Source organism: Sylvia atricapilla, chromosome 3, assembly GCF_009819655.1.
Source record: "Sylvia atricapilla isolate bSylAtr1 chromosome 3, bSylAtr1.pri, whole genome shotgun sequence".
In the NCBI taxonomy this organism is placed as follows: domain Eukaryota; kingdom Metazoa; phylum Chordata; class Aves; order Passeriformes; family Sylviidae; genus Sylvia; species Sylvia atricapilla.
The window spans coordinates 58223197-58243497 of NC_089142.1; the positions used below are offsets into that span (position 1 = coordinate 58223197).

General features: G+C 38.3%; 1 protein-coding gene across 2 annotated transcripts in view; it reads right to left on the minus strand.

The window, feature by feature from the left end:
- Positions 1–20301, minus strand: part of SYNE1 (spectrin repeat containing nuclear envelope protein 1) — a 286213-nt gene that overhangs the window by 35549 nt on the left and 230363 nt on the right. The window contains exons 117-127 of one of the 2 annotated variants that reach the window (XM_066315491.1): positions 19213–19395; positions 18090–18236; positions 16910–17064; positions 16463–16610; positions 12642–12736; positions 11406–11640; positions 10493–10687; positions 8549–8674; positions 7635–7790; positions 5533–5691; positions 4821–4987 (exon numbers count right to left, since the gene is read on the minus strand). In XM_066315491.1, the coding sequence (XP_066171588.1) occupies positions 4821–4987; positions 5533–5691; positions 7635–7790; positions 8549–8674; positions 10493–10687; positions 11406–11640; positions 12642–12736; positions 16463–16610; positions 16910–17064; positions 18090–18236; positions 19213–19395 (1766 nt within the window). Of the gene's footprint in view, positions 1–2625; positions 2867–4820; positions 4988–5532; positions 5692–7634; positions 7791–8548; positions 8675–10492; positions 10688–11405; positions 11641–12641; positions 12737–16462; positions 16611–16909; positions 17065–18089; positions 18237–19212; positions 19396–20301 lie in introns of those variants that run through there. The other variant, XM_066315492.1, reaches the window with a different exon arrangement.

The following is a 20301-nucleotide window of genomic DNA, read 5'->3' on the forward strand; positions in this document are numbered from 1 at the left end:
TCTCATCACCAACAGCCAAAGGGTTTTGATCTGTAAAAAAACACCCCTGCTAACTGGGAATAAATCTGGGCAGTCTGAAAATCTGTCTATGATGGGACTGAAGTGAATACAATTATACTGAAAGTCCTCATCATAAGGCTATCTCATAACACAGCTATGTATTTAGGATTGGGGAGATGTTAGGAGAACACCCACTGAGGGCACCATCTCCTTGTCTGTTCTACAGACAATGTTTTGTGGGTTTGAACCAACTGAACTTGCTCATAGGGTGACCAAGAAGGTTGGTTATCACCCTTCCGGAAGTCACATACAGCTTTTCCATCTCTGACATTATTTAAAAGGAATGAAATTCTGCCCATTTTCTACTTGTATTTTCAAGGCTCAATGCTACTGACCTTCTGCAGGCCTGCTGGAGCAGGAAAGGGAACAATGAGTCATGTCAGCCCTGTGGAGAAGCAATGTCACTGGATCATCTGCAAGACCAAGCTGTGGACCAGGATTTTTTTGTTTGCAATTGTGTGATACTCTAATCTCTGTGCTGGATTTCATCTACATTTTGCCTGCAACAACTATAAAGGGTCCATCATTCAAGAAGTGCCCTCTGCCTCAGGCAAACTGCACAGGACTACATCCCTGGCAGAGCATAAAAAATAGTCTGGCACAGTAATCACTATTTTCAGTCACATGATCTAAATTACTTCAGAGAGAGAAAGAAAAACAGCGTGACATACGAAAAGAACATTCCAATCAAACCCAAATCCTACAACTTCCTTCCTGTCCCCCCGGTACATCTACCTTTAACACTGTTCTCTTTTTTTTGTGCGAAGTTAAACATAACAGCTCCTTGCTCACGGTACAAATAGAAACAAATAAACAAGTGCTTATTCGGGTTTGGTGAGATTTTTTTTTTTTTGCCTGAACGGCAGTAGAGTGTTGTGCCTCAAGCTACACTGAAAACATATCTGCAATCAAATAATAGATGCCATCCAACATTTTTGTTTTCCTTCTGAATTTCAGAAAGCAAAATTGCCTGTGCTCCAAAAGCTCTGCTTAAGAGACAAAGGTCATACTCTAAATCAGGTAGGTGGGATCCCTTGCCAAGTGTAATTTTGATGTTTTGAGATTACACTTGCAAGATCATGTTTAAAATGTTAATGATTCCAGTAATCATTTCATGCTTTTGTTGCAGCATTAGGCAGCACAGTAATTGCCCATGTTACTGTGAAAGACTTCAGGTAACTTTTCTCCTTGATAGCAAAAATTCTTCACTGGAATCAAATGGTTGGAATCATGACAGAATTGGTTTGAAGTTTTTTTCATAAAACACACACCTCAGTCTTGCTTGTTACATGTACAAATACTCAAACACTAAGAAAGGAAAACACAGCAGAATTCAATTGTTTTCATGGGTTTTTTTTAGAAAAATCATCTAACAATTTGAATGGGCTTATGATAGTTATGCTTTCATGTTCCAGTTAATGAGCCTCAATTTCCCCAAGAAAGCAGTAACTTTAGATTGCCTATGAATAATGTCTATTATTCCACATTGAGCAAAGACAGTGGGAAAACAATCTGGAGCTAAAACTAAGCAGAGATACATTTAATTCAACTAGTCCTAAAGAAGAAAGTCTAAGATTCCACTTAAATCTAAACATGAACAACCCTGTAAGTACAGAAAAATGCTGTACATCATACAGAAGTCATAATTACTGCATTAGTCATTTAGACAGCTGCTTACTAATATTAAACTTTAAAAAGCAACATGAAAAAAACTCAGTAAGAGCATTTTGGCTGTACAGTAGACACCAGAAAGCACAAAAGGTGTTTTTTTAAAAAAATATCTACTTCGAACAGTAGACAAAGTCTAAAGAAACACTGAAATAGTGAAAAATGTTGAAATATTAAAATCAGCTTTGAAAAGATCAGCTTTAAAATAATATTTTTATGAGTAAAGTATTTTCCCAAGTGTAGTACTACTGTGTAGTAGGACATCGGTAAAGCCAGTTATATTTACTACTCCAATCAGTTTCTTCTTTCAAAGACTGAATTTCTAGAATTCTGAACAATAGCTAAATCTATAGAAAAGATAATGAGAAAAGGAAAAAAGAGAAGCTGAATCAAAAATCCAAGGTGATGTAGGCTGAGTTTAAGTACTACATGCAGCTGCAAAACAGTCATTCATATGAACAGGACAAACAGGCTTTGATAAGTCTGAAATACTTTCTTTACAGTTTCTTTCCTTGTCTGCCTTTTGCTTGTAGTCATGCCCCTTTGATGACACAAATGTCAAGCAGGCAGATAGAGTCTGTTTATTCTCATGTGTGTACATGCTCTCGTATTTGAAAACAGCAGTAAAATCAGTCCACAGTTTCTCTCAGACAGCTAAGAGATTTTACTAGTTCTAAGTCTCCAAAACCATGGAAAAATTATTCAAGAATCCAAAAGTACTAGCTGTAAAACAAAGTATGCTGTTATCAATGTCAACTGTTTTTCAACTGAGCAGAAAACAGTAATTTCTAGCTACAGTACTGATTTCTATATATCAATATTTCAGTTACTTTTGCAGCAAGCCAAGACTTCAGAAAGAATAGCATCAATCAAAAGCAAACAAAAATAGCTGCCTGCCTTGTGATATCACAGTTACAGTCTGGGAGGTCTGAATCCACACTGTTGTCCTCCGCCATCCTCACAGCACGCAAGTCTTCCACCACAACCATGAAATTTTCCAGTATTAAAAAGAAGAACTTCCACTCCCAAAGCCTGCAAACACTGTTCTTTTGGCGGGGGGAGGAAAGGGGACACACTTTGCTGGGCAGTACTGTACAGAAAATGTTTCACGCCAAACAAATGTTACCAGCCGTTGCTTGATAACATGACACTGGATGGTGACAAGTGGTCATGTTTCTAAATAAAACCTGCATTCATCAACATGTGCCAGATTTGATCTCCAGGAATGCGGACTGGGAGTGGTAGGGGAAAGGATGAAAATGCATACAAAACCTTCTTTGCAAAGCCTGGGCAGTTGTAGCAATTGCACTGTGTCCTGGCTGTAAACAATGGCAACTTTTTTCATGAGGCTGACATGACAGTAAAATCCATCTGAAAGGATTACAAGGTTCTAGAAGGGAAAAAATGCAAGTATCTGCTGCAGAGATAATTCTGCAGCTGTCACTTCTGTAGTTACAGGCCTCCTCTGAACAGAGGGGCAGTTGAGAGAAAGGGTAAGGGAATAGGATTTGACAAAGAAAGATGCTTTTACAGGTGACTGGGGGAGTTTCTCCACACAGTACCAAATTGAAAGGTAAAGATTCAGACTGGACATGTATTACCATAATACATTACTAAAGCATTTTCACACAGAACTTTCTATTGCTTCATAGCTGTAGGAAACAAACCAGTAAGAAAAATGCCTCAGGCAAGAGATTACTGTAGCGTTGCAGAAAAGTCTGCAGGCTCTAATAATTTATTAATACTGTCAGGCATCCAGAATGTGAAAAGCTGTATTTTATTCTCAATACCAGGACAACTAATCTGCCTTTATTAGCTGAATGCAGACAAAACTATGTTATATGATACACTCCCAAATTCCAAAGTATCATAACAGAAACACAAGCCAATTTACAAGAACATATTCTAAATGGCCTCTGGAGCCTTCTAAAAAATTAAGCTGGGGGAGGTCAACCCTTTTGTCCACTTGTAATCAGACATCAATACAAGCATTTTGTGAATACATTAACCAACAGCTTGGGTTTTAATGATTTCCAGCCTAAGATACAGCTAAACTACCAAAATTTCATAGCCCAGAATCAAACCTTTCAACATTTTATTTCCAAACTTCAGCAAATTTGCAGTTTTTTTCACTTCAGTGAGCACTGGAATATAAAGACTTATATGTTTAATTGCATACAATAATGTTGAGCATGCCAGTTGAGAAGGGTAAGTTGAAATGATCTGGAAATAAAAGTAAATAATATTTTGCATACATTAGTTTAGAACTAGGGCTTGACACTTCATGATAATACAATAAGAGGGTTTAAGTGTATAATATTGCATATTTTGCCTCCCTACCCAAGAATGTTACAAAATCCTAAACTATAAACTACATGAGCTATTTATGTAATTCATGAAGTGCAAAATTGTGAGAAAATTATTTTTGGTAATGGAAGGAAGGCTGTAGCACAGCTAAACAGAGAGCACTGAAACAAATAAATAATTTTCTTTACATATCAAAAAACAATCCTGTAATTTTTAAGTTCTAAAAATTGCTGATATACTTCTGACCTTGAATAAGAAGTGTCTTTAAGCCCTGTGTGTATATATCTACCTGCAGTTACTCTTCATCCGTGAGGAAAAGGATCTGACAGAAAACTTAACATTTAGATTTGGACCTGCTCTTCTTGAAATCCAAAACTACAGAGGCACTGTTCTGATTTCTCTGTCAAGAAATTTTTAGAAAGACTACATTTGCATCCAGTTTTAAGCACCATGTAAAGTAAGATGCTACTAGAGCAAGGCTCACTAAATCTGATTGCAACTGATCCTATACTGTAGAAACACAGAACTGTTAAATCCAACTGTTAACCTTCCACCATCACCATATTATTATAATGAAGCTTTTAAACTACTCTTCTTGAAGAAATGTTGTCCTGCACCATAAAGTAAAACAAGAAAGTGAATTTCACAGAAATATGCTGATGGTTAAGAATAAACTGATTTCAGAATTTATGATGAAAAGGCAGACAACAAAGCATTTAAAATGCATGACATCCAGCATATTAATCTGTCCCACTTAAAACTTAGAAACAAAACAACTGTCTTACCTGGCTGCAATAAGATCTAGAAGATGTTGCCATCTGTCATTGATCTTGCCAAGTTTGTACTCAATCTCTGCTGCCTTACTCTCATGGCTGGCTTTAGCAAGTCTCTCTCCCATTTGCTGAAGCTGGATTTTGTTCTTCTGGGCAACAGCAATTTCCTCTTGATAATCCTAGACAGTAAAGAGCAATCAGAAGATGGTACTTATTCTAAATATACATTATATATATTCTCTCTCTCTCTATATATATATTCTATATATATATTCTATTTATATTCTAATATATATTAAAAATATACTCTACACTACTAAAGGAACGGCGCAAAAATACAAGTGAACGTTGTTTTTTTATTTGATTGGTGCAGTGGAATGACAACCTCTTATATATATGACGGATAAACAAAAACAACTACCAGAAGAATGAAAAAAACCTACTCAAAACAACCCAAACTACAATGACTTCTATAAATACACTATAGTTTATCTCACTACAGGCAACTTTGACTGGACATTTTGTAAAGATTGAGATGCCTCTGACTTTACATTCATTTAATTTTCTGGTATTCTGTGAGGTCCTATCACAAGAAAGACAGAAAAATGCTGCATAGTGAGAGAACACAAACACCAGAACACATCAGGGTAAGGTAAAGCCTTAATTTCAGCAAATTCACAAACATGTAAACAGTTAAAGAGGAGTATGCAAGTGTACACTATACCTTTTTAAGTTTCTCAATCATTTCTTCTATGAGGATGTCACCATTTTGAGACACCTTGCTTTCCATTTGCGTCAGCCATTCACAGAGCTCCTTGTTCTTCTCACTGAAGACAGCCCACTCATTCAGTCTCTCACTAACTTGTTGTTGACGCAAGGAGACCTTAAACCATTTGCAAAGAGCATATGAAACTAAAATGGCAAATGCATTTAAGACATGCTTAAAACACTTGGTGCTTCAATGTAAATTCCTCTAGCCTTGAAAAAGTGTTGCAGACACTTAGCTGCCATTGAAACAAACCGGAGCTGTACAGCAAAAAATTTGTGAGACTGCCTATAAGTTCAGAGGTAGGCGCTGATCTCAGATTTCCTGTTAGCTACATCCTATGCACAGAGACAGGCACCCAAGCATTAAGGTCAGCAGTCTGTCAGTATCTTATTTCATAACGTCTCTAACGCAAAGTTTTCATTAGAAGATAAAAATCGTATTTTCTTACAATTCTTGACCACTTATAAAATTTTATAAAATATACTAGTTTATTTTTAGTCTAAGAGATTAAATGAAAAAGAAAAATGCTTCACCAAAGCATAAAAAAAAAAGATACAAATGTAGTACAGTGCAAAGTCCAAAAGTCTGCACCACTTGTGCACAAGCACATGATTATGAAGCTAAATCTAAGATACACTGTATTTTGCAAAAGTAATTTTTCACTTGTGTTGCAATATACTAATTTCATAGATGACTATTTCCTGTGTATAGGCACGACACCTTGAGAGACTCCAAAGCACTGAGGTGTGCCCCGACAGGAAAGATTAGGCATGACACATTAAACAAGCAAATGCTGCAGTTAACACAGAAGGAAGGAAAACATTACTACATTTAAGAAATAGCTGTAACTGTGGTACCATCTCAGACTGGAGTGGTAGACCAAAATTGACACTGAAATCAAAATAGCAGCACATGCTAAGCAGCAACAGTCATCTGTCCAGTTTCAGACACTGGTACAAATACTTACTTCCTCCCCACTGTGATCTGGTTATTTCTGACTTTGTATCATAATTTCAGCTGAAAAGATAAAGCTCTTTCACAAATTAAACTGACATGCTTTTTTAAGTACTGCGTTAGCTTGAGCAGGGGCATACACGTGATCTCTCATTTCCTTTTTGTGGTTCTGAACTTGATGACAGCTTTCCAGAGCAGATGAACGAAGGGTTGCATCCTGAAACGCTCAGCATGCTCAAAAATAAGGTAATACTTCTTTACTTGGTTCCTTCTTTTACCATAAACATACAAGAGACTGACTCATAATTCATATATATAAGTGATTGAATCATAATTTAGATGTACCTACATATACTCATTCAAAGGTAACTAATTCATAAGAAGTTCTGTGAAGCATTTTTCTTATTTTGGGTGTGTTTTTGAAGCCTTCACAGGTACTTTACATGAGGCAACTATTTCAAGTTAGCCCCAGCATATCTGGACTGAAATCTCTACTGAATGGCAGAAATGACATCAGGATAATCTGAAAAGCTGGGTAAGGAAGACTCCACTACCTGGAGTGCAAATCAGGGGCCAGAAGCATACTAATAGCATGATACACCTGAAAAAATTAAACAGTACTTCTCAGCTCATTCTGCAGGCATGCAAGTCACCCTCAGACTAACAGAAATGTAGACACTGAGGTCTGAAAAGGAGAAGCAATCAGCAGAACTGAAGGTACAATAGGGCAATGTTGAGCGGAGAGGGGACATCCTTTCTGAGCACAGGTCTTCCACCAAAGCAAAGTGTAACTGTAGTATTTCTATTTTCTTTCTCCCAGCCATGCCAAATCCCAGAGCTCACAGTGTGACTCTTCTGTTTATTTTTCAAGGCTGTTTAAATATGACCTCACAGACATTACAAAGTTCAAGAGATCTAGAAGCACTAGCAGTAATTAAAGGAATATGTCAATGAATGTTTCCCCTGACCCAGAAAGAATTCACTTTTGAGTATAGGCGTGTCTACATCAATCTCTTCTAAAAGCTGCCACTTGGATTCAGTTTTTCTCCCAACACTCTTGTAGCCTGCACACAGCTCCCATCAGGGCTCAGTGCTGTACTTGCCTGGTGGCACAGCTCCTCCCACTGCCTGTGCAGGAGCTCTATTCGCTCACTCAGGATTGAGATATCATCTGCGCTGATATATACAGACAGGGTCTCCTTCAGCAGGGAGAGGTGTGCAAGGTCATCTGTCCAGCCTTCAACAGCATTCTCTAACTCCTTCAAAGAAGAACACAAGGAAAAAGGAACAAATAAAAATTTGAGTATGTTGATGAAACAGACAAGCAGTGTTACCCACTGATTTAAGTCACATCTGAGCAGACCCACCATGTCTTTCAGCCCCATTTCAAAGAAAAAGAAAATGTCAATCCCAAATATACTAATATTTTCAGAGTTATGATGGTATTAACTCTCCAGCAGAGAATGAAACATCAGCCTTGTAACAAGAAGTTGCAAACTAAGATACTACTCAACTCTCTGAAATTCAACTATTATCTGGGAAGTTCAAGTACTCGTTTGGACTTCTCTGCACTGAAAATATTTTCAAGTTTGTAATCCACTTCCAAAATGCAAATAATACAGCCTAAAAAGTGTCGTCTAAAATCCCCTATAGTCATTTCACCTCAAACAAAAAGGACTAAACCAGAATTTTAGATACCATGAGTTTAAATTTGAGTTTAGAATTTCTGTAATAAAAACACATCAATATAAAGCCCCTCTACGGTATTTCAGACCCTGCTCTGGTACAGTTTGATTAGATCTTTATTTACTCTGCACAATTTGCATTATGGCGAGATCACTCTGGTATTATGGTGTTCTTGTTCTTGTTCTACCCATATGTTACATGGGTAGTTTCTTGTCATGGTGATGGCTGACTGGTTTGCATGGTCAGTAACATAGACCCAGTTAACAGAAGAGGTTACTGCACAAAGGCAGGCAAAGACGAGACAACAACCAACAGAAAAGGAGTGTTTTACCTTGCAACGAATCTGCTCTGCATGCAACTCGTCATGGTGATCTGGCAATGGCTGAGAAAGCTTTTTTTTGAATGATCTTAGCTTCTCCAGGGAGTCTCCTATGCCCTTTTCACATTTTTCCCAGTCCTGAAAGCAGAATGTTTATTAGACTTCAGTTCTGATCTGTGTTATACTTATGTCAGCTGATTTGCCTAAAAATAACATGACCTGAAAATTCCCTCTAAATAATACTAAAAGTCTCAGAGCTTGAGTCATGTGTAGAAATGTGTAGAATTTTTTGTGTGTAGGTCTCTGTTAGTAGAAATACACAAGTTCTTCTGTTATTAAAATTCTGTCTAGATCCAACTCCATCCTTTCAGGGAAGTCTTTCCCCGACAAAATTAATTTTCCATGTCCTTTCTTGAATGCCTGTATTAAACACACCACTATTATTTGACAAGAGTTTCATTCAGGTGCATTAATCTCTGTAAAAAAAAAAAGTGGTTGGGGAAATCGCAAATTCAGGGCAGACTGAAGTACCAGTAGTATCTCCTTTAAATCAGGATTCTAGAAGCTACACGCTGCTTTAGTGTTTGTACACTTTCCAAAATTTTTAATGTGTTCAATGCAAACAAACCCTATCAAGTAACAGTATAGTTTTACCTGCCTCACCTGCTTCTTAAAGCTTTATATTAAGACAAAAAGATCTCTAGTAAGCCAGTCAGCCCCCAAAGAATGCCAGTTGTGTGATACCAGAAAACACAGAATCTGTGTTGAAACTTGCCCTGTATTTGAACTAAATCCTTTGTTTCAAGATATTCTCCTTCTACCACTGCCTTTGTATTTCTCTCTTTTTTTACCAGTCTATGCCAGTATTTCATGATCATCTTGATGAAGATGGTATATCAAATCATATAGCCATATCAAACAATATGACCTTCTGTGACAATAGCCTGTGATGTTCTTAACGCTCTTCCCCTGCTCTGGCATTGGGTTCCTCCCATGGGAGAGGATCCTCTATGAACTTTTCCATGAGCTCTTTCTATGGGCTGCAGTTCTTCACAGACTACTCTGGAGAGAGCCTCTTCCATCAGCTTGTTCCAGACCCTCAGGAACAGACTCCAACACGGGTCTGGTACAGAGTCAGAGGTCCTGCCAGCAAAACAGCCCTAGTGTGCGCTTTCCATGGGGTCACGGATTCCTTTGGGCATCCATCTGCTCTGGTGTGGGTCCTCCATGGGCTGCAGGCAGATTTCTGCTTTCTTATGGACCTCCATGAACTGTGGGTGGATTTCTCCACCACAGAGCTCCATGTGTCTACCCTGAGCTGCAGAGCAACCTCTGCTCTGGCTCCTGGAGTACCTTCTCCCCCTTCTTCAGGGACTTAGTGTCTGCAAAGTTACTACTGTCATATTATCTCACTCCTCTCTGAATGCAATTGCTCCTGCACAGTGATTTTTATTTTTTCTCATCTTCTTAACTGTGTTATCCCAGAGGCACAACCACCATCACTGCTGGGCTCAGCCTTGGCCAGCAATGTGGGTCCAACTGGCTCCATCAGACACAGAGGAAGCTTCTGGCAGCTTCTCACAGAAGTCATCTCTGCAGCTTCCACCTAGAAAAACTTTGCCTCTCAAACCCAATACAAATACGTGTAAAAATGGAACAAATTTTGTGCAAAATAAAATAAGTATTTGCTCTATTTTGAAAATAGGAGTGGTATGGATATACTTTATAGGAAGTATTCTGGAAATATTAATTTCAATATATCGACTGACATACAAGCCTGTTATGAAGTATTACCACTCCCATTTTCAGAGGTGGTAAAGAGCAATTGTTAGTTCATGTACTGTAAATGCAGTTCCTGTATTTGTGTTTGTCCATTGAGAAAGCTTTCCTCCACCAGGGCGCACAATGTGAAACCACAAACTTGCTGAAGAAATACAGAAGAAATTGCACACTTACTTTTAGCAGAAGAGCAAGCTGTTTCTTTTGTTGCTCCAGCTGAGTGCTAACTATCTTCCAGCGCTCCTGGATTTCAGTGAGCTCTGCCTGCAGGACTGCCTCAGCTCCACTGTCAGCAGAGAGCAGCAGCTGCTTCCCAGCCTCCACAGTGAGGATGTAACTCCCTTGCTGCCTCAAGAGAACTTTCTCTTTAAGCTGAAAATATTAATAGTTTTCTGTCAGCTTTGTCCTTTTAATTATAATTAGCACTTAATTACAATTCAGTAATTCACTCTCAAGCCCATACTTTAATTGGCTGCATCTCCTGTTTTATGTGTGAGCTACGGCCCAAATACTTTACCCTAACATTTTCACAGTCATTTACTGCAGCAGACCTTTAGAAAATTTCTCCAAGGGGATGAAGACATGAAAGACTTCTTCTTCCCCATTAATGTCAGTATCTCAATTGCTCTTACAAGAGAAAGAGACCCTCTAGAGCCTGTTATGCTTATAAGGGATATTATTATTATAATATCCATCTTCCAGCTAAAAAGCTTGAAGACACCAAGATGCTTACTAGATACTGTTAACTACTCATGAAGATGGACATACAAGGAATCCTTGTTATCTAGCATACATTCCTCAAGCAGGTCATCACATCTTTTCAAGACCATTTCAGTGTGACACTGGCTGAAAGCAAAAACAGATGCAAACGTGGCTTGAGAGCGAGGGCCCAGTAAGTTCTCTCTCTCTCATGTTCTTTATGAACTCCACCTTTGCTTTCACCACACTTCTGATGCCATGCCAGCTCCAAAAAAGAACTGGCAGAGCAGATGGGCTGAATCTAAGACATGTTAAAGAGCGTTTTAAATGGCGAGGACTGTAAAAAAGGCAGGGATTTTTTTTCTTTTCTCTTCAAACACACTAGACTTACCTGCACTTCATCCAGCAGCACTCTTGCTTGCTGCAATGGGATGGGAACAGTGCCCAGCTCAGTTACTGGCTGACAGGACATCTCCAGCAGCCACTTGCGCAGCTTCTCCGCCAGCTCCCGGTAGCGCTGCCACTGGTGAATCCGGCTGTCAATGATCCCCCTCATCTGCTGCGCTCGGCGAATTACCCCTTGCCACTGATTACTCAGCAGAGTCAGATTCAGGTTAAATTCATCCCTGTTGCACATAGATAAATAATAAAAAATACATAGCCACCTTCATATTTTGATATGATTGCTTAATGAAATGCACTGAAGCGAGAAGGAAGGCGTATGTCAGCCAATTACAAAACACTTAAGAGAAAAGCACTGAAGTCTCATAAAGGCAGACTGAGGAAAAGAACTTCACACTTCATGTACTGGGAGATTTAAAGGGATCCAATTATTGAGATCTTAAAAACCCCAAACCCTTAATGCACAAAATTCTTCTACCTTCTTCCCAAAAATACACAAAGAAAACCCATAGGTTTTGCCAATTTGGATTAGTGAAACTCACAGTAAATCAAGATTTCACAATTCACCCCCAGATTTACTACTGAGTTCAAAGCAGGCATAAGATACACATAACATTAATAAAATTTTCACACTCCAATAAACAGTTAATCTTAGTACCATGATAACTTTAGCAAAGTCAGTGTTTATGCACAGGTGTGAAGCCACTGGTGTTCCACTGATTTTCATTCATTCGATCACAAGCGTTTAAAATAAAATCTCAAGCAACAATGAATTCCTATTCCATCACATAAAGGCTGCAGGTGTTCTAAAACGGCAGCAGGGAATCCCCCAGATAGAGGCAAATCCCCAGGTGGCATAAATCAAATGTAGTGACACTAAATACGTCACTGCAGGCTCCTTTGGTTAAAGTGACATTTTGAAAATACATCAGAATAGACAGACATGTAACAAGCCTGATATTCCAAGACTAGTCTTTGTCAGAGAAGCAGCCTCAGAAGATGGCTGTACTCCCAAATGCATTCACATGTCCTGTAGCATTCTAAACAATGTCTTAAGATCTGGCTAATTAACAACTTAACCACAGTTACACAGCAACAGTAATTTCCACTCCAGAAGAGCATGATCTGAACACTGCCTTCTGCTACCTTGTCTGTTTGGAAGTCTCCCACTAGTCTAACTATAACTCCACATAAGCAGCAGCAGCAACAATACAGCAATGTCTACCTGTCATCCACCTGTCCTTGTTCTAGGAGGTGCTGTCCATCAGAGATAATTGAATGCAAAATCTGCTGGCGGCTGAACATCTCTGCCTGGAACAGCTGTTGTACAGGAGACAAGGATGTTAAAACAGGATCACACATTTTATTTCTGCCTGTATGCAATGATAAAAAATAATTTTCATGCATTCAATCTTATTTCAGATTAATTCAATGTGAGTTTTGTCATGACCTTAATAGAAACATCTTGTAAACTCTCATTTTAGAGGTACTTGCTGCATCTAGTAATTATTATTAGTTCCTCAAGACCAATATTATAAAGCTAAATTACATCAACAGGGTCTAGGTTTTATGTTTTGGAGTACAGTTGATTGGCATAATTTACAACAAAATCTAGATAGGGTATTTTTTGCTTGGAAAGAGAGGGCACTTTTTATTTTTTGACATACTTAAGAATTTAATAATCTTCTGCTTTGTTACACAGACCATGTGTGATAGTGTTATATAAACTTCCAATACACTCTTACATTGACAAGAGAACTTGAAAAGAAATAGACAGCTATGTATAGGAGCTAGAAAACAATCTTCCACTTTCCAAGTTTTCATATTTATTTTCCAATTGCCCCCACAAATAATAATGGCAAAATAAACTTCCACAAGACTTTTTAAATCCTCTTATTACTTAAATGTTACTTAAGACAAAAAATTACCTAATTACTACTTAAGCAAACATAACTCAAGGGTATATACTACTTAAATTTATTTTTTAAATTATCTTTTCTTTTAATAATGGACCATGTCTATATGTAAGGTTCTTCAGGAATATTTTTATATTAGTGAGGGTACACTCAGGCATCACTGGACCCACTTCATGTTCAAAAGGTTTACAGAGAGATTCAAAGAAAAAGTATACTGGTATGAAACTTGAGATTTCTTTTTCTTTAGTTAGTGATGGTATTTGCAGTTGACAGAAGTTCACCCTTGCCTAAACCAACAGCCACTATTCTCCACTCCTGTTATACGGCCTCCCACCAGCTCAGATTGTGATTGTACCAATCCCTGCATCTGCATCTGCCAGCAGAACACCCACTGGCACCTGCACATTTAAATCTCTCAAGCACACTGTTGTGTGTAGTTTAGGTCTTCTAGATGATGCAGTAAATTTTCAAAATGAGATTTTGCCTGAGTTAACTCTTAAGTGCTACTCAGGTCATACATTTCCTCATAGAAATAAATAGTGTTGTCTGATTTCTTTACAGAAACATTTGATACTGTTCTTTGAATACCTTGGCACTTATCATTGACTGAGCCCGAATCAGAGGGAAACTGAATGCTATTATTATCTCATGAATGAAGCCACAATAGTGTGGCACTGGGAATTTCAGAAAGCTGAGCAAAAAGGCAAAAATTTTACTGTCACATCTATTTCTTTTGAGTTAGGGGACATGAAGGACAGGAGGTAACAGCATCTACCAGCATTGTTGACAGATCGAGACTAAACAGAACACAGCTGGCTGCAACTGGTTAAACAAGACCCCCACCCAAAAACTCCAACGTTTTCCACCCTCCCTCACTTCACACCCCCCAAAATCTGAAAACAAAACAAAACTAAAAACCAGCAAAACCAATTCCTTCAAAAGTGAAAAATTTTCATACATTTTTAGGAGGACAGGTGAAATAAAAGCTTATCGAGCATAAGGAACTCTGCTTAGAGTGGATGTACTCAAGCCCTACACAGAAGTAGTGATATTTTAGTCACCATCCACTTCCTTTCCATATTTACACTCTACACATAAGAGGGACACCCTGCTACCTGGGACCACTTGTCACCCAAATTTATTCTCGTATGTAGATCATCATGAATCACAGAATCAGGAGTTCAAATGAGGAAGAAAGGAGGAGGGCAAGGGTTGAAATGCACAACACTAGCACACTGGGAACAAATCTGATAATTGAGCTGGCAAGGAACTTCCTTCCTCTTCCCCTGCTAGCACTTTCCTAAGGGCTTGTCTCAGTGCATTCCCACTGCACAGGAGTGCCAAGCACTGTCCCATGTACTGGAGAGTTGTGCAAGAGTGATTATGAATCATCCAGGCAGACATCAGTGTCAGCGCATGATGTCTGAAAAAGCTACCACCTCCACCTTGTAAACTCCACCAGGAAGGTATTCTTAAATAAGGCCACTGAGGTGGCTGAGGTCTTCTCCAGGTAAGAAACCAGCAAAAGTTATGAGTCACTGGAGAGGAAATAATAGAGCTGGAAGCATTTCAATACCTATCCTAGGAATTCAGGTGGAAACAGAGTATTTTCCGCAGGTGGTTTTTTTTTTTTTTTTTTTTTTCAAAAATATAAAGCAAAACAATGTGAAAACGCATCTCAAGGAATTGAGATTTGACCCTTTCAGCCACTACGAGGGGAAAGAAAATTCTTAGTGACCATCAGGAAGCACTGAAAATGACATTTTGTAATTAATACATTTTGATTATAAAATTGCCAAAAATAAGAAAAATAAAAGCAGGTTACTTTTTGAAGGATGAACTGCAGTATTTAGAAAAACAGGTATTTGTCATCTTAATTCTAAGATGACTTTACAGTGGCAAAAAAAGGGCTTAAACAAAGTGCCCAAATAATGTTCATCTGCACAGATCCAAGTTTCAGGCAAGAAGTAAGCTGAGATTTCAAGACAAATCAGTGAAAGAAGATTGCCCTAACTCCCTTCAAATAATTATAGCTATTACTAGACACAACAACAGTAGGAGATTATCCACTTAGTAATTATTTCTGGACATTCAAATCTCAAAGGCCTGAGATGTTTAAATTTACAGAGGCTGTCCAGTTAATGCTGGCAACAATGAAAGGTAATGAAATGGATGACATTTGTGAAAGCAAAGGCAGTTAGATGAAAAGGCAAACGTATACTAAAAATGGTTGTGAATTACTTTTTGCTATCAGACACTCATTCAAACACTATGCCATGAGATATAAGGCAGGAGAGGGGGAAGGACATAACTCTTCCTGTAATCTGGCTTGAGTCTAAGAGTCTAAGGGAAGGTCAGCTGAAAAAGTTGTGGGAACTGAAACTACTGGGGCCACAGGGGAGCTCTGGTATGAAAACTGACTTCTTTTACTTGATCTCTACCAGGATTCTTGGCAGTAAGAATATGGGTGGAGAAAAAAATGTGCACCACTTGACTTCACAAAAGAACCATAAAACCTGAATCTAGTACCAGTAAAAACTCTGAATCAGTTTTTCCCTGCAGCAAAAGCTGTGGTAGCTCCTGATTTGTTACAAACAAATGACTCTAGCATGTAACAAAGACCAAATCAGTTTGTTCTCCAAGGAAATGATGGAGATGTCTCCTCCTCAAATGGAGGCCCCATGGTAAATTATATAAATAGTACTTAACAGAAAACTCCTCCTTTTACATGCTTTTCAAATGCTATATGCACTGATGATTAAAAAATAAACAAAATCAGAATAGAGATTTTCTCCAAATATGAGTGAAGGCAAAGAGCCAAATGGCATGAGAATCATTAGGTTTTTAAAGAAGCTTTGGTTTCCTTGGTACAAATGAATCTGAAGTAAGCTAAACACAGGGGACATGCACTCACAGGCACTGTGATGCATTATACACAGACACTCAAGTCCTCCTCCACACTGCTTATTACTGACATATTTGCATGCTTCTGTTTTTAAGTTTTCCTCATATGGTGCACACAAATACAGTTCAAAGCATGCTACTGCATCATTCAAAAAAACAATGTGCATTCCTTCTATGTAGAAATAGTATGTGTTTTACCAACGCATAAATGTAGATGATTACTTACCTCATGTTCCCTCTGTTGCTCTAAAAGCCTTTGGTAGTTTCCTGAAACCTCTACTGCCAACTTCTGCTCAGTCTGAACTAATAAATCCATCCAAGTCCCACATTTCTCCAAGAAGGTCTGCTGTTGCAGCAAGAAAGACTGCAACTTACTGAAAGAAAGACAGAGGGATTCAGGTAATTCCAAATCAGATGGTAATGCCTTTCCCACTTAGCTACCTCACTGAATTTATCTAGTCAATAGTTAAAAACATAGTAGTCCTACTCATTTCAAGTCCTGTTCATTTGTGGCAAAACGAGCATCTTAGCTCTATGGTGTTGCTCTTTATTTTTAAGTACACCAAAGAAAAGGAGCTTTGGTCTACAAAATACCTGAAACATTTCCATATTCTGAAAAAGGTATACTTTCTAAGTTGTAGAAAACTGTAGAACCATCTATATTTATCCCCACCTGAATCTCTCTGTAGTCTGAGATGAGATCAGAGACCAATGTCTGTTCAGGTTCTGCATCCTTTTGATTTCCTTGTCATTCAGAGGAAGCCTGTAACCCAGCTCATTAAGACGGTCCAAATCAGGGGCCATGCTGCTGAACTTCAGCATCTGACTCTGGAACAAACAATAAAAGTGATAACTGGGAAATTCAGGAATTATATTATTATTGACTTGAAAAGTATGAACTAGCACTTAGATAAATTTAGAATGGTCTTGGTTGCCACCAAGTGGTAAGCAATCTTTATGCCAGGGAAAAAACTGCATTTCCAGTTTTCATCTTCTGGTCCCAGACAAGGAGAAGACTTGTGTTCATGTTCAAAAGTGTGCAGAGAAGTATACTCAAATTGCACTGAAGTGCTTTGCTGAATTGGGGATTTACAGCTCAGAGCTGAAGAAGAAGGCTGGTGTTCAGAGATGTATGGTTATACTGCCAACACAAGTGAGCCTTTTTTGCTTGTTTCTTAGCCTGAATTGTAGGCTGGTAAATTCCCACTGAAATTATTCAACTTTTTATTTTAGGGTTTTTGTTTTGCAGTACAGAAATACTCAATTCACTCCATAAGTGGAATTCTTTCTATAGTTAATCTTGATAGAAAAATAACAAAGATTACAATGACAAAAAACAGCCTAGATGGCAAAGTTCAGCAACTTTCTGTCATGGCGTCTGAAAAAAGGAGAGGGAAAAAAAAAGATCCACAATAAGAAAAGAATGCAAGATCTCAAATGGAGATCACAGAGTACACACAATGAATGTTTCTTCAGTATCAAGTTACCCAAATGTATAAATTACTTCATACCTAAATGAGATACCACTGAGACAGGAATTTAATACATTCAAAAAATGTTGAGAGAAAACAAGATGAAGGAAATCTCCAAAAACTGCTACAGTTTCTATGTCCATTTTGATCTGTTATTAATTTTATTCTGAACAGTTTGACTGCCCATTTCATCTTTACTCAGAGACAAGGTGACAATCATTCCTTGACTGCCATCAAACTTCAAGTTCTCAGTCTTACACTTCTCATGAGTGGGTTGTCCTTTACCACCTATAGAATGCACGTATATCTGTGTATACCCTGCACTACAAATATCAGGCCAACAGAAGAAAAACCCCAGCACTTCCTTCGTTTATTATTCACCTTGAGTTGCTCCATTCTACTCTGTATTGCTGAGACATCAGATGAGTGACTGGGATCCTGTTCTTTCAATGTTTCTTCTGCTTCTGTTATCCAGTTCTCAAGTACTTCCAGGTTTTTGGCAAAGGTCTGATAGTCCAGGACTCCAGCCTTGAATACAAAAGGATCCACAGTTTAATAACTTTGGCTTCACAGCCTCCTTTACTGACATTACACTCCTGTTTATTCTCATTATAGATTTGCAAACCGTTAAAGTGGCTAGGAGCAATTGTAACTGCTGCTTAACTTGCAGACTGTTGAAATTAGTTGAATTTTTAAGGTTAGAAGAGGATTTCTTATCACAGTAAAGGCAACACTGCATCAACGTGCATAAATGTCTCCTTACCTTGAAACAGATAATCTTTCCTAACCTTCTTTCATGAAAAAAAAGTTTAATTGCTAGCAGAGAGAACTAGAAACTCTTATTGCAATTTTAAATTAAATATTTTCCTGTGTTTTGTCTCCTTATAGTACAGTGACAGCACATCTCAGACACTGCTGGAATTCTCTTTTTTCTCAAAGCAAAGTTGCTACCTTTGTGGCTCTTTCATCCAAATAGCTTTCTATGGCATACATTTTTCCACTCCTTTTTTTTTTTGCTCTTTAGTCCCTGGTGACACAAGCAATTTGGGAACATCTACTAAAAAGGCTTTGACACAAATGGTAGGTGTCAGTCTGGTCACTGACATTAATAGGAACAGCAAAAAATCAATTCTACACAATATTCAGAATCTCTCATTTCTTTCCTGTTGAAGAAATAGGTGGGAAGAGTGGTTGTCTCCAGGGGAGCAGTAGCTGCTGATCCAGTTGTTAGCACTACTATGTGCTGAAAATACAGCCACCTTGGCACAGGTGTTTTCCTGCATGAGGTTTGCTATCCTTTTCCCAGAATTTGGACATTCTTACAAGGTCTCTTTGCTGGACTTGAGTGTATTTTCTACTCTAAGCTTTGGCTTTCTGGGAAGTCTAGGACAAGCTGATTAACAGGTTACACTACCCTCTTTTCCCAGGCAGATTTAGCTAATTTATGTGTTTTCAGAGAGCACAGGATGATTGCATTTGAGGACTGCAGACACTGTCTGTGTACCTGCAGTGCAGCCTGTTGCTTGCGGAGAGCCTGCTCTAGGGTTGACAGATTCTGGTTCAGAGACAGATGATCCGACTGTATGGCTGCTGCTGCTGAAGCCTCCACCTGGCTTTTTAGCTCCTCCCCCAGTTCTTGAAGAACAACCAGAGACTCCTGTGCTGTTTTCAGATCTGTGAGTACATCCTGTGGCAACACATTGAATAAGAACATGAATAGTTAACCTGACACTCTGGTGGTGTCATCGTTCCCTGATTTAAAGGAACAATGAAGTGACTCAACTCAGGCACTGTAAGGAAAATTTGTATTTACTACTGCATTTCAATATCAAACTTTCCAGTTACATTCTGTGACTTGAATAATAAAAAAGATATGTCAAAGAACCTGTATTGAAAAGAACAGAAAAAAGACTGTGCTCAACTACCTTTGAACAAGCCTGAGTTGAGGATGAGGCAATAACTGTTGAAAGAAACCTTTTGAATTTATCGACATGATGGTCCTAAGCAGTGGCAGCCTTGACTATGAATTAATTCAGGTGCAGGCCTGCCTTTTCTTCCTGCTTTGATTTACCAGGAGGGCTGAATAAATAACTTTATAAATGGCCTAAAATGATTGTTAAAGAATGGGACATCAGGAAATAAATTATTGGAACCAAACAATTAAAATTGCTAGTCCATGATGCCTGACCATTGCAGCAAATGCTCCAAAAGATCATGAACATATTTATTTTTTAAATACTAAGATTTTTTTTTCTCACTGCAATTGTTTTGCTTACACTGAGATAATTCATATTTTATTTTCTTTGGTCAATGACACTTAACATTAACTTAAGCTCAAAAGAACCGAAAACACAAAGAGATGATAAACTATTCTGCTGCCTTGAGATACAATCTTGAAAAAGGAAGTATCTCAAGGTTTCAGAACAAATGGTGTCTTTCCGTAAAGAAGGATAAAGACATCTCCATCATTCTGAAAATGTGAACAGTCTTGATTGGTGAGAATATAGTCAAAGGATTTTGAGTTTCCTTCCATTATAAGGAACTCAAAAGACTTGGTAGAGATACCTTCCCAAGCATGAATACCTTCTTTAAG